Below are 13592 nucleotides of genomic sequence, written 5' to 3'. Positions count from 1 at the left end.
AGATCTCATTGAGACGTATAAGATGATGAATGAGATGGATAGGATAGAGGTGGAGAGACTCTTCCCGCTCAAAAAAGACAGTAGGACTAGGGGGCACAGCCTCAAGATAAAGGGGGGGGGGCGGTTTAGAACAGAGTTGAGGAGGAACTTCTTCACTCAAAGGGTGGTGAATCTCTGGAATTCTCTGCCCGTTGAAGTGGTGGAGGCTGCCTCGCTAAATATTTTTAAGACATGGGTTGATGGGTTTTTGATAAGAGAGGGGATTAAGGGTTATGGGAAGAGGGCGGGAAAGTGGAACTGAGCCACGACAGATCAGCCATGATCTTATTGAATGGCGGGGCAGGCTCGAAGGGCTAGATGGCCTACTTCTGCTCCCATTTCTTATGTTCTTATAAAAGAATTGGGAAGTGTGTTTAAAGAACCAGAATGTGGAATTTAATGATTGCAGGAGGAAGACACGTATTACATGTGCAAGTAAATTTCTTTATTTTAAGTTTCCATTGTATTTGCCCATTTATTAATAAATTAGTTATCGATCACATTCTGGGATGACAACATGTGAGCTGGCTCCCAATTGACCTACCTCACTTACCCAAACAGTCAAAAAGTGGGGATTGTCACATTGATATCACCAAGTAGAGTTTTGAAATGTGCAGAAACTAATATTACTGAAAATGTTCTCAGTTGTATCCAGCATTGTTTGACAACTCACCAATTGGTGTGGTGAAGGGCATGGGAAATCCAGGAACCCATCCACAGGCTGATGCGGTAATGGATTCAGGTTGACTTTTGGGGAGGGACTGAGCGATTTTTAGCAGGCAAGAGCAAATTTTTTGCCAAAGTGAGTAAGTTTTCCGTTGCTTTGTACTGTAAAAAAAACAAAGCTGCAGGGAGACCACAATCTCTCCCTTTTAGTCGTGCCTTCTCTGCCCCAAGGGAATTGTTGCTTTAAAAGATTGCTTGAAATTTAGGCTGTTTCGAATGTACTCCAACTCTTTGTGCTGTAGCAATTTGTACAGGTGTGACTAGCAAGTACAGACAGAACATTTATCTACTAGATTAAGACATGTAATTTTTTCTCATTGCAGTCAACTTTGAAAGTATATATTGTATTATGAAAAATAATCAGTACAAGTGCTTGTGTATATGAGCACTGTATAGGTAGTCACTGGTTATGCCAAAAAGACACACAATGATGGGGAAAAAAATGTAACAACATCCAAAAGAAACTTAAAATTTAAGTGAAGCCCAATGTTTCTGTCCCAAATTTTGACATGACCTGAACTGAACTGTTACTTTCAGCATTTTGCTTGGTTTTCTATATTTCTTTCCTTCCGCTTTTTCCTTTATCCTGCAAAACAGTAATTCAAAAAAGATCTGAGCCCATATTATGTTAATTGTGAATGGCAATTATCGGTGCTAACAAAAGGCACTTTGCTTTCCATCAGCAGAGGTAACTACACTGTGCAGTGCCTGAGATTCTGTACTGAACTGTATATTAGGAAATATAAAATGTTGGGTGACTTCAATGTTGCGCTCCATTTTCGGGGGGGGGGGGGGTGGGCGGCGATGTGAGGAGGTGGTCAACTGCCTTTGTTCCACAGTTTAAGTTAGAGATGACAGGAAGTGAGGGAATGGGAAACCGATCTTAGCCTAATTTGACACTCGGTTCTGTCACTATTCCGTTGCTGTCTATAGCAACAAGCGTTTGCACAAACCCTTTTACCTAATCAATTCTCTGTTGTGTCCTCCATGAATTAACTATAGTTCATGGGGCTAATGGGATCACGGGATATTGGAGGGAAAGTAGAATTAGGTTTTTGAATTTGATCAGCCATGATCATTATGGCGGAGCAGATTTGATGGGTCGAATGGCCTACTCCTATTTTCCATGTATGTTTTCTGGCACTTACACAATTGTGTATGTGGCAACATATCAGCCGTATAACCCTTGAACCATTCTCAAAGTGGGCTCTTCCGCCATAGCCCTACATCATTGGAAACATGGTTTTTCTTAACCTGCTACTGAATTTCTGCTTGCAATTGAATATTCCAGAATTGGTTCCTTCTAAAGTCATCACATTGGGTTTCTGACATCCCAACTGCTTTTGTTTTAGAGGGGTGGGAGTGCAAAATGGTATATTGGTTGGAGATCTAAATTTAATTTCAACTCTCCTGGGACCCCAATTTAAATAGGAAAACCATTAAAAGTAGGTTTGCCATGAATGTAGAAATCGAGCGCTGGAGCCGTCTGCGTTTACTTTTTATGCACCTAGTAACAGTCTGTTTTGTTGCTGTATTTCAGCATTCCTGTAGGAACATGAGCTAGATCACTTCAGGCATGTGTTCTTCTCACGCCTTTTAATTGTTCAGTAATGTTCAGCTTGAGAAAAGAATACCCAATTCATGCCAACTTACAATTGAGTGGCATGTAAATTAGGGGAACCATTGCATGCAAGTAATGCTACCTGAAGGATGCCTATCCCTGGCTCAAACATACACTTTTTATCCACAACACTTTTGTGAGCTGCTTTGATATTTTGATTTGCATTCCAGAGCCTGGCATCCAAGAACTAGTTCCTGACCTTCAATGCTGCAGTTTTTCTTCTGTAGTGGTGAAACTGAGATCCCAGTGAAGTCTGGTCTATGAATTGGTCATTAAACTATAGAAAATAATTTAATTTAACATGATGAACCACAGGAGCTGATGATGGATGCCAGACCACTGAAGCTGAATTAAAAGCAGTGTTAAAACTGTGTAAAGCCCTTAAGTTAAAATTTTTTCCCTTCTTTCTGGAATTCTCTTGAATTTGGCACTTCCTAATCTTGACTTCCTTAGTTCTGCCTTTTCACTCAAATGTTCACTGTGTCAGTTTCATGGTGTCCTACGTTCTAATGCAAAAGTCTCATGCAACTGGTGGCTGGTTTCAAATGGAACCTATTAAGATATTTGAGGTTATTTTTGGCTAATCAGTACTCATGATGAAACTGGTGGCACCTGTACCTGACTGAACCATTTAATAGCAATTTGGGTGATAGCCTGTATCTTGGGCCTTGATTTCCTTTTTTACGTAGCTAAATGTTGCCAATAATCCCTGGACAGAAGCTGACAGCTAGGTTTCTGATTAAATAAACGTAATCCAATACCGAAAATGACAGAAAATACTTGTGGAATAAGTTTATTTTTAAAACTTAAATAATTGAAGTTAAAGTGTATTTATTAGTCACAAGAAAGCTTACATTAACACTGCAATGAAGTTTCTGTGAGAACTAAGGAGGGGCAGGAGGACTCAACATTCCCAATGGCTTGTATGAGTTTATTGGCATTACAACAAAAATCCAGGTAGACACCAGTGTCAGTCTAATGTCCAAACAGCTGCTGCTGTGTATAGTCCATTACTATGTGAGGTAGACATCTTAACACCAATGATCCAAAGTTTTTGATTATCTGCAAGAAAGAGCCAGTGGATTTGTCAGAAGTAGAGATCAATCTGGAAGCAGCCTTCTAATTGATGACACAAGTTAATCTGTCAGTTAGAGCACTGACAACACCAGGTTTAAATCCAACCGATTTATTTGATAGTACACTCACTAGGTGACGAAGGGACTAACCCCAAAAGCTAGTGAGTTTACTATCAAATAAATCGGTTGGACTTAAACCTGGTGTTGTCAGACTTTACTGTGTTTACCCAGTCTTACGCCGGCATATCCACATCACAGTTAGAGCACTGTTGCAGAAGGACTTATTGCGTAATGGGTTGAGCTATTTTTATACATTTTTGTTCAACTTTCCTCATTCATCCAAGCTGGTGATTCTGAAAGTGAGGAAACTTTTTAATATTGAAGCTCTCAGCTGGTACTGATTATTAACTGCTTTGATGGGATGTTTTCATAGGTTTTGTCACTAAACCTGTATAAATTCCATCTTGAGCTACTTGGCCTGATCATTTCTAACCACAAGAAATGTTTATTTTTGTTTATTTTTGTTTTGTAGCAGGGGTGCACTTTCTTGCATTTAATTGGTCTATTCCAGATCCCTTGTCACATACCCTTCGAATGGGGTTCAAAGTATATTATTGGGACCAACTGCATGTCTTGCACCTAGACTGTGGTTTGAGAGACCTTGGGCAGTCTGTCAATGCTAGGTTAGGCAATCTTCATCAGCTTGATAGAACAAATTCTTACTAGAAAAACACCCTTTTGCCACCTCTTCCCTTTATATCCCTTCCTGAAACAATCATGGTTCCTGGCTAGGGCAAGAGAACTTAATCAAATTGATCTAATTCAGTAAGCAAGCACTGCTTTTTGGGTGTTGGAAGTGTTTGTACATTTGGTTGTGTATGAATAGATGTCTTAGTTAGCTGAGTTGATGGCACTCAGAATTCCTTCGGTCTGCACAAAAAGTGACGCATGTTCATGTGCAGTACTTTTGTTCTCTTACAGGAGCCAAGCAACAAACGGGTTCGACCCCTGTCACGCGTAACATCTCTGGCAAATTTAATATCACCCTCAAAAAATGGCGCAGTCAGGCGCTTCGGTCAAACATTACAGGTAATGTTTCTTGTCCCTTCCATTTTTCTGCCTAACAGTCCTTAGATTTCAGAGCAATCTAGGGTTTTGCAAAACACTTTGAAATGTTTGAACAAGTCAACAAGGCCCCGAATAAACACTTTTGCCCCCTCCTCTTCCTCTGGAGTTAGCAGCAGACAATGGTGCACATTGCTCCCTAGCTAAAGAGGCTGTTGTGCATGAGATCTTTTGGGGAATTGTGGGCATACTAATGAGCAATAAGGGCATCAACGTTGAGTCCTGTCTTTGTCTTCCCTTTTTTTGTCGAGTGAAAGAATAAAGTTGGCGCAGATGAGAAGTTCTACCAGTACAAACCTGGCTTGGACAACGCTAGGTTAATAAAAGTTTGTATAGTGGTTGCATTTTAGTTTGATCAGTTTAACAGCAATGTATACTTGATGAAATCTTAAATTGATAGCTTTCAATTAATTTATCTCAGTATAAAAACAAACATTGCACAACTTTTGAATACAGATATGATCTCAAAGAATCCCACAGTGCAGAAGGAAACCATACAGCCCATCGAGTTTGCACAGACCACAGTCACACCCAGGCTCTATCCCCATAACCCCATGCATTTATCCTAGCTAGCCCCCTGACACTAAAGGGGCAATTTAGCTTGGCCAATCCACCTAATCTGCACATCTTTGGACTGTGGGAGGAAACCAGAGTACCCGGAGGAAACCCACACAAACACGGGGAGAATGTGCAAACTCTTCACAGACAGTGACCCAAGCCAGGAATCAGACCCAGGTCTCTGATGCTGTGAGGCAGCAGTGCTAATCACTGTGCCACCTGACCTCAAGCATGTTGAGAATTTCTTGAGGTGTCACTAGCTAAAATTCAAAACGTTGACTTCATATAGATGCAATTCTATACCAAAAAGGGCCACAGGTATTCCATGCAATATGGCTGAGCCCTTGGTTTTGAGAACATCTTGATCGTTTTGTTGTGTAGATTTGGAGAGAGCTTTTGAATGTTATTTTCTTTGTTTTATTATCTTTCCTCCAAAAAAAACTATGAGTTAGTCTATCCCTGTGCATATGTATTGCTATCATCTTGGCAGAGCCTTTCTATCACTTGGTGCTGTTGTTGGTGTCCCAGCCTTGAAATCCTAGATACACAGTTTCAAAAAAAACTACTCCACAAAGAACATTTTTTGATTTGATTTTTGATTCAGGGTAATGAGTTGCAGTGAATAAGCACTTTTCAAACCTGCTAAATTTAGTGTTTTAATGCTGTGCGAATTTGGAATGCTAACCATCTTGATTTTGGTATCTGCAGAGATCCATCACATTCCGGATTGACAACAAATCTCCAAGTTGCTCACAAAAGCTGTGCAGTAAAACCTCAGCCCCAACCCCACCTAAAAGGCGCAACAGCAAACTGTGGTCAGAGACCCTTGATGTGAGCACAAAGCAGAATTTTTCTTCAAAGGAAATTAAACGACAAGAGGTATGTAGTACACGTGATGGAAAATAGCTTTCAAAGCACTTTTTATTTTTGTATAAGGACAAAATATGTCTGGTGAAATTCAGAATTATTTTGAACAAAAATGTCTGATGGAAGGATCATTAAGATGAAATTAAAGTTCTTTTTTAAGAAAGTTGAACTAATAATACTTCCACCTCAATCTGGAGGATATTTTTTCCATGATGTTTGTGTTATTTAGAGAATTGTGAAGACTCTATTTAACCATTTTAGATCAGCCACTTATTTAATTTGGCTTGCCAGTGCTGTTATTTGTTCCAAAATCCACCGAACTGTTTGTTTTTCTTGCGCAGTTAACTTACATTGATATCTATGTAGACATAACATCAAGCTCTCAGAATTGTCTCTACATGTTAATCCTGCACACAAGTACATGTTAAATTTGACCAGCTGCTCCCTCACGCAATGAACATTGTAGTCTTTACCTTTTAAATTTAACAAAAATGGGCACAGCTAAATTTAAAACTTTCAGGGAAAAATCTTGGGAGAGTAAAATTAGTTTATTTTTAGGTAGTCGTGATAACGTGCCTTTCTTTGCTCAGTTGCTTTGTGCCAAGTACATACCATTCAAAGTTGCTTTCTTTGTTTTCCAGGCTATATTTGAGCTGTTTCGAGGGGAGCAAGATTTAATCGAAGACCTAAAATTAGCAAGAAAGGTCAGTGTTTTAGTTAAGCTATGTAATACATGTTTCCTTGCAAGTAAATTTAAATTGGACCTTAGTCATTTAGAAGTAGTAGCCAGTTGTTGAAATATTTATTAAATGAATACTGGTAACAGTTGTAAAGTAGTTATGCTGATAGAAGTATAAACCCTCGCCATTTGGTATAAGGGTTTACTAGCTTAAGAGGCTGATTTATAATAAAATTATTTTATAAAAATGTTCCTACAAGTGAATTGTGCAATAAATGCTAAGTTATATTGTAGTAATGTCTAAAATCAGATGTGCCAATGGTCTGGTAGTATGAACATTCAGATTGATAACAGCTTTTGTTGGTCATAACTTATGAGCAAGTATTGTGTTAACACTCTGCTGCCACGTCTGTTGTCTGCAGGCTTATCATGATCCGATGCTGAAGTTGTCCATTATGACAGAAGAAGAACTGACGCAGATATTTGGAGCTCTTGATTCTTACATTCCCTTGCATGAAGGTGAATATCTCTTTATTTAAAAAAAGTATAATGTGGAAGAGTTGATCATGTTGATAACACATCACATTTCCATTTGAAGGATAACAAGTCAAATTAGCTCTTTGGCAATGAACAATGATAAGTAAAGGAACTCACTATGTTTAGAACTGCAACTCCCAATTAACATTGCTGTTTTACTCCCAAATAGTTTTATTCTGCCTCAAATATCAAGTGGCTTTTTGTGATGTGTTGACTTCCAATCCAGTTGTTTTGAAGTTAATTACACAAGTAGTCTGAAAATGCTGAAATATTGGATTTCTTTTTACTTGGGTCTGAGGTTTTCATATTGACCTCCAGTTAATGATTGATGCTGCTGACAGCCAGTTCAATGTATTTGTTTTCTTCCAGATCTGCTGAGTAAGCTCGCAAAAGCTACAAAACAAGATGGAACTGTGGAGCAAATTGGTCAAATTCTTGTTAGCTGGGTAAGTTGTTTTGAAAGCATTCCATTAGAAGTAAAACTTCAGATTTTCTAGTTAAACAATGGCTCATAGCTTAATACTTTGCATCATCAAATTACCTAATGACATTACATTACTGTGATGTAGGTACGTTTACCAATATAAACCAGAGCATTTGTCACCAGATTAATTAACAAGAGAGGATCTTTGTGCCATCTTCCAATCCGTTTACTTATGCAGCAAAAGCTGACCTTGATTAATGTAGAGGATAGTCCTGAAACAAACAGCCATTGTTGAAGAGATTTTCAGTTTTCTTGGTGCCATTTATCAGAAGGTACACCAATGGAGTCAAGTTACCCCAACCAGCATGTCTAAATATCTACTAAAACTCAATAGGTCTACCAACATCCATCAAGAAAAAAATGGAGAATCTCTGTTTTCTCGGGTGGACCTGTTTGAGTTTTTTTTTCAGATTCCATTATCTGCCGTACTTTACTTATTTTAGTGCCTAAATATCTAAATCTGGATACAAAAGGAAACAATCATTATTGTTAAATGGACAAAGCTTCACATCAATCTTCATATCAGAAAGCCATTTCTGTGGGATGATTGATGTCACATTGCGTGAAATGCATCAATAGCTTGGGCAACTTTTTCTGCAGTTTGAATTGCCTAGTTCCAATCGTCTAGAATATTATGGCCCGTGATTTAATTGAAATAGTTGCTTCAAGAACAATTTTAATTAGAATTTTTTTAAGTTCTCCAAAAGTAACACAAATCAACTTCAGTGCATCAATCCATTCCAAAACTGTTGCTGACACTCGAGTATATTTTGTCTCCAGTTACCGCGACTTGATGAATACAAGGAATATTGCAGCAATCAGCTGGCAGCAAAAGCACTCTTGGATCAAAAGAAGCAGGACAAGCGAGTGCAGGATTTCCTTCAGCGTTGCCTAGAATCCCCTTTCAGCAGGAAGCTAGACCTTTGGAGTTTCCTGGATATTCCTCGCAGCCGGTTGGTCAAGTACCCCTTGCTGTTAAAGGAAATCTTGCGACATACGCCAACTGATCACTTGGACCAAAAGAGCCTGGAAAATGCAGTGAGTTTCTGTGCTGGATGTAACTACGTTATTGCTGGGAGGGTTAATATTTCTTTAAAAAGAAGCAACACACCACCATGTTTTGCAGATTGAATTGTAGAAATTACATTGAAGGAGACTATTTAGTCTATTATTCATGTATCAATATTAACTCTTCACTGACTCTTTAAAAAAACAAAAGTAACATTAAAACTACAGGAAAAGGATGAAATATAAATTTAATTTGGTTTTAAAGAATATATTAATTTCTTCCAGTAGCCATTTGGGTGTCCATTGCAACACTAGTAAATTTCTTCTCATTTCTCTCTTTTTCTAGTAATTACCCTGTTTATGGTCTTTTGTTACCAATTTTCTGGCAATTGGAAAGAAAATTTTCACCATTTATTTACTGTCTGGAAGCTTTTAATTGTTCAGAAAATCATTGAGGTCCACTTTAAATCCGTTGAAAAATGCCCCTTTGAGCTTTCAACTCGAACCCCTTACTTGAGTTGGTGAATTTTTTTGTGTGTTTGTCATTGCTACAATATAATTCCTCATCATTGAATTACTAGATTTGCATTCAGTGCCCCATATATAAAATCCAGAATCTTGTTTATCTTTTCAATGGATTTTTTATTAAATGTTTCCATACATTAAAAATCCATATATATAATATCTATCTATCTAATATCTATATCTCTGTTCACCCACTCTTTTACCATGTCATAGGCTTTAAGTACACAGCCCCTCATCTTTTCTGTTGCTCTGCAAATGCAGGAGCTCAATTGGGCCAACTAATGCAAAACCTTTTGCAGGTCTTTTGAATTGCTGTGTAGCCACTCAGCTTACAGAGAGTATTTTATAATTATTAGTGTACAGTTTGTTGCAATTGCTGATCTCCAGATATTACTTTATAGATTGCCATTATTCAAGGAGTCCTATCGGACATCAATGTGAAAAAAGGAGAATCTGACTGTCAGTACTACATTGACAAGCTGGACTACCTGGATGAGAGACAGAAGGATGCTCGAATTGAAAGCAGCAAAGTGCTGCTTTGCCATGGAGAGCTGAGAAACAACCGAGGAACGGTGGGTTTGTCATTCCTTGCCATCAATGGACCTGTGTTTTCATGCATTTGAGTCCTGCTATCTGGCGACATTAAAAGTTTAATTTTTTTTGTCTTTTTTTATCTTTCCAGAAGCTGTATGTCTTTCTGTTCCAAGAAATCCTGGTGCTGACTCGTCCTGTGTCCCGTAATGACCGCCAGTGTTACCAAGTATACCGTCAGCCAATCCCAGTGAAAGATCTTCTAGTAGAAGATCTTCAGGATGGTGATACGAAAATGGGAGGTTCCTTCAGAGGTGCCTTCGGCAATTCTGACAAAGGTAAGCCAGGGATCATATGAAGCGACAGCTCTGGAAACTAGATGAATTGCTAATTATAGCTGTGAATTACCTTGTGCTTTGTTTAATGCCTAAAAAAAGAGAGGCAATAATTTGCATTAGCAACATGTCAAGTAATGTGGGGTGGCACAGTGGTTAGCTCTGTTGCTCCACAGTGCCAGGGACCCAAGTTCAATTCTGGCCTCGGTGACATTTTCCCTATGTCGGCACGCTGGTTTCCTCCCACGTTCTGAAAATGTGCAGGTTAGGTTGACTGGCCATGGTAAATTTCCCCTTGGTGTCAAGGGGATTAGGACTGTAAATATGTGAGGTTAATAGGATGGGACCTGGGTAGGATTGTTGTCAGTGCAGGCTTGATGGGCCAATTGGCCTCCTTCCTCTGCACTGTAGGTTCTATGATGATTGATATTCCAAGACAATCTCAATCTTTTTCAGTGTTGCTCTTGTTACTTTTAGTTCAGCGTGTGACATGTACTCAAGATTTTTGTTTTATTGTTGCAATGCCTATAGCGTATACGCCACTTAAATAGGTGGACTTGGATACCTGAGTTTTCTTCACGTTCTTAGATTATAGTGTAAAAATTATTGAATTAGAATTTCACCATAGCTATTCTTATTTGTTATGCTCTTTATTTACAGCTAAAAACATCTTCAAAGTTCGTTTCCGACATACAGTGCAAGGGCAGTCATCGCACACACTCCAGGCCAATGATATTTACAACAAACAACAGTGGATGAATTGCCTACGAAATGCAATGTGTCTCTACCAGACATCACCGTGTTCAACAGACCATAAGGAGCTCTTTGAGTTGCACGAAGAAGCTGAGCAAAGCTCACCCCAGCCTGCAGAGCTCGCAGAGGAACAGCAGTCACCAGTCCCCTTTGAAGGTGCAGAAATGACAGATAGTCAGTCAGAAACAGGCTCCAATATGGACACAAGCGAATCTGAAACAAGCAGCCCAAGAACCAGCATAGAGGGTGAAGAAACAGTCGAGCAGTGCGATTTCTTATCAAAACAAAGCTTCAAAACAGTCGAGCAACAAGAACAAATGACAATGAGAACAGAAACATTAGTGTGAGCACTCAGGTTTCTGGCTCAGGAAAAGGACTCTATTTATACTTCTGTACAGTGTTTGTACTGTGGTGTAGCAGCAGGATTAAATTGCTAATCTTGTTTTGTGTTTATATATATATATATGTGTCTTATGGCAGCTATTAAATGAAGTCAGCTTTGCAGGACTACTTTGGCTCCTCTGCAAAGTGGCAGTAATCCAGTAGTGTTTTTTAAATTACTGGGTTATTCACTGCAGCAGAATAAGGTCTGAAAGGCTCAATTTGTTGCATTTTTGTCAATGGCATTTACTGTCTTATCAACATTTTTGTACATTCCCTTATGTTATCCATATTCCCTGCAAGCATTTTCAAGTTATTATTTCTGTGCTGTTTATAAGACTTCTGTTTTTTTAATTAACCAGGGAAATGAGATCCAGAGTAATATGTGGAGGAAAATCTACTTTGCAATTCAGATATAAGTACTTTTTGATTATATGCTTTTTTAAGATCAGCAAAAATTTTGTCAAGTCAATTTTTAGGTGTCATGCAATTCAATCTTTGAGCCATTCCCCTGATTGTTTTGACCATTCACCTGCTGATGATTTTGCACAAAATTTTTGTTAATGTAAGCGTGTAAAAAGTGTTTTGTGCTCCTAACTACTGAGAGAATTGCCAAGAAAGTTGGTTTTGATGGATAATAGGAAGTTGCAGAAAGGTAGAGAAGAATGAGTTTATAATGGAATTGAAGGGGGTAAAAGCTGATTCGTGAGAAGTAATGAGCAATCAGCCATGATGCAACAGTTTGAGACGGCATGCAAGTGGCTGTAAGGTTTAAACAGTTGCTGGCATTGTAATATGGAAAAAATGTTGCATTGTAAAATGGCTCGAGTATGTATTGTGAAAGTGAGCGTTGAAGAAGGAGTCTAGTATGTAGCGGTAATTGTGTGTAAAATACACATGGAAAGATGGGAATGTGAAATAAATATTGCAGTTGGGCATTTCTCTGTAAAAATTTAGCCTCCAATGTACAATAAAACTGGAAAATTGTAATCTGTAGATTTTTGGCTTTTTTTAAAAATTGTTTACTGATTCCTGGTTATGTTTATTTCCATTTGATGTGAATGGATTCCAATTTAAAGAAACTGGAAATCTGAAACAGTACTAGAATTACGTAGCAGGTCTGGCAGCATCTGTGAGAGAAGGAGAGTTAATGTTCCAGGATGATGACCTTTAGAAACAGCGATTACTGTTTTAGGTCAATCATAATTTTTACACCCCCTTTGAATCTTAATCATTACAAAGGAGATAGACAGCAGAATCTGAGATAAAATTAGACAATCATGTAAATATGGAGAGAGGCTGATGATCTTTCACCAAATCAGATACTCTTGCAAAATTTTCCATTTTAATATGAATGGAATTCCAGTTTGGAAGTTAGAACAAATCAATTGCCAATACCTGTATTCTGAATGAGAACAATCCCAGTTTCTCTAGTCTCTCCTTTATTCTACCAAGAAATCTCCAGTGCAACTCCAAGGCTTGGAAAATTTCAGTCTTTTTGTTATTATTCACATGTTCTTTTAATCCAATTGTTGGAAGATGGTAGGGGATGCGTCACTTTATTTATCAGTCATAACTAGGTTTGCATTAACACTGCAATGAAGTTGCTGTAAAAACCCTCTAGTTGCCACACTCTGGCACCTGTTCAGGTACGTTTGAGGGAGAATTTAGCATGGCCAGTGCACCTAACCAGCATGTCTTTCAGACTGTGGGTGGAAACAGAGCACCCAGACGAAAACCTATGCAGACATGGGGAGAATGTGCAAAGTCTACATAGACAGGGACCCAAGCTGGGAATTGAACCTGAGTTCCTGACGCTGAGGCCGCAGTGCTAACCATGGTGCTGCCCTAAATCCCCTGGTCGCCACACTCCAGTGCCTGATTGGATGATATGGGTAAGGAAGCCCACCAACACCTCTGCAAAGAAGACTAAGGAAATTTGGCCTGTCAGTTATGACTCTCTCCAACTTTTACAGATGCACCATAGAAAGCATCCTTCCTGGTTATATCAGCTTGGTTCCTGATCTGCCCAAGATAGCAAGAAACTACAAGAGGTCATAAATATAGCCCAATCCATCACACAAACCAGCCTCCCATCCATTGACTCTGTCTACACATCCTGTTGCCTCAGAAAAGCAGCCAGCATCATTAAGGACCCCATGCACCCCAGGTACAAAAATCTGAGGTCACATACCAACCAACTCAAGAATAGCTTCTTCCTTGCTGCCATCAAACTTTTAAATGGACCTACCTTGCATTAAGTTGATCTTTCTCTGCACCCTAGCTATGACTGTAACACTACATTCTGCATTCTCTCAGTTCCTTCTCTATGAATGGTGCGCTTTGT

The 13592-nt window shown here is 38.9% G+C and overlaps 1 protein-coding gene across 2 annotated transcripts in view; it reads left to right on the top strand.

Moving 5' to 3' along the window:
- Window positions 1–12197, top strand: part of net1 (neuroepithelial cell transforming 1) — a 128680-nt gene extending 116483 nt beyond the window's left edge. For both annotated transcript variants that reach the window (XM_080207673.1, XM_080207672.1), the window contains 9 exons: window positions 4444–4551; window positions 5854–6024; window positions 6654–6716; window positions 7114–7210; window positions 7598–7674; window positions 8493–8750; window positions 9647–9817; window positions 9928–10114; window positions 10772–12197. In XM_080207673.1, the coding sequence (XP_080063799.1) occupies window positions 4444–4551; window positions 5854–6024; window positions 6654–6716; window positions 7114–7210; window positions 7598–7674; window positions 8493–8750; window positions 9647–9817; window positions 9928–10114; window positions 10772–11211 (1572 nt within the window). In that variant the 3' untranslated portion in view covers window positions 11212–12197. The remainder of the gene's footprint in view (window positions 1–4443; window positions 4552–5853; window positions 6025–6653; window positions 6717–7113; window positions 7211–7597; window positions 7675–8492; window positions 8751–9646; window positions 9818–9927; window positions 10115–10771) is intronic.
- The last annotated feature ends 1395 nt before the right edge of the window (window positions 12198–13592 follow it).

Source organism: Carcharhinus amblyrhynchos, chromosome 19 (assembly GCF_965287045.1).
Source record: "Carcharhinus amblyrhynchos chromosome 19, sCarAmb.v2.hapA, whole genome shotgun sequence".
Taxonomy (NCBI): Eukaryota; Metazoa; Chordata; class Chondrichthyes; order Carcharhiniformes; family Carcharhinidae; genus Carcharhinus; species Carcharhinus amblyrhynchos.
This window is presented reverse-complemented; position numbering and strand designations above follow the sequence as displayed.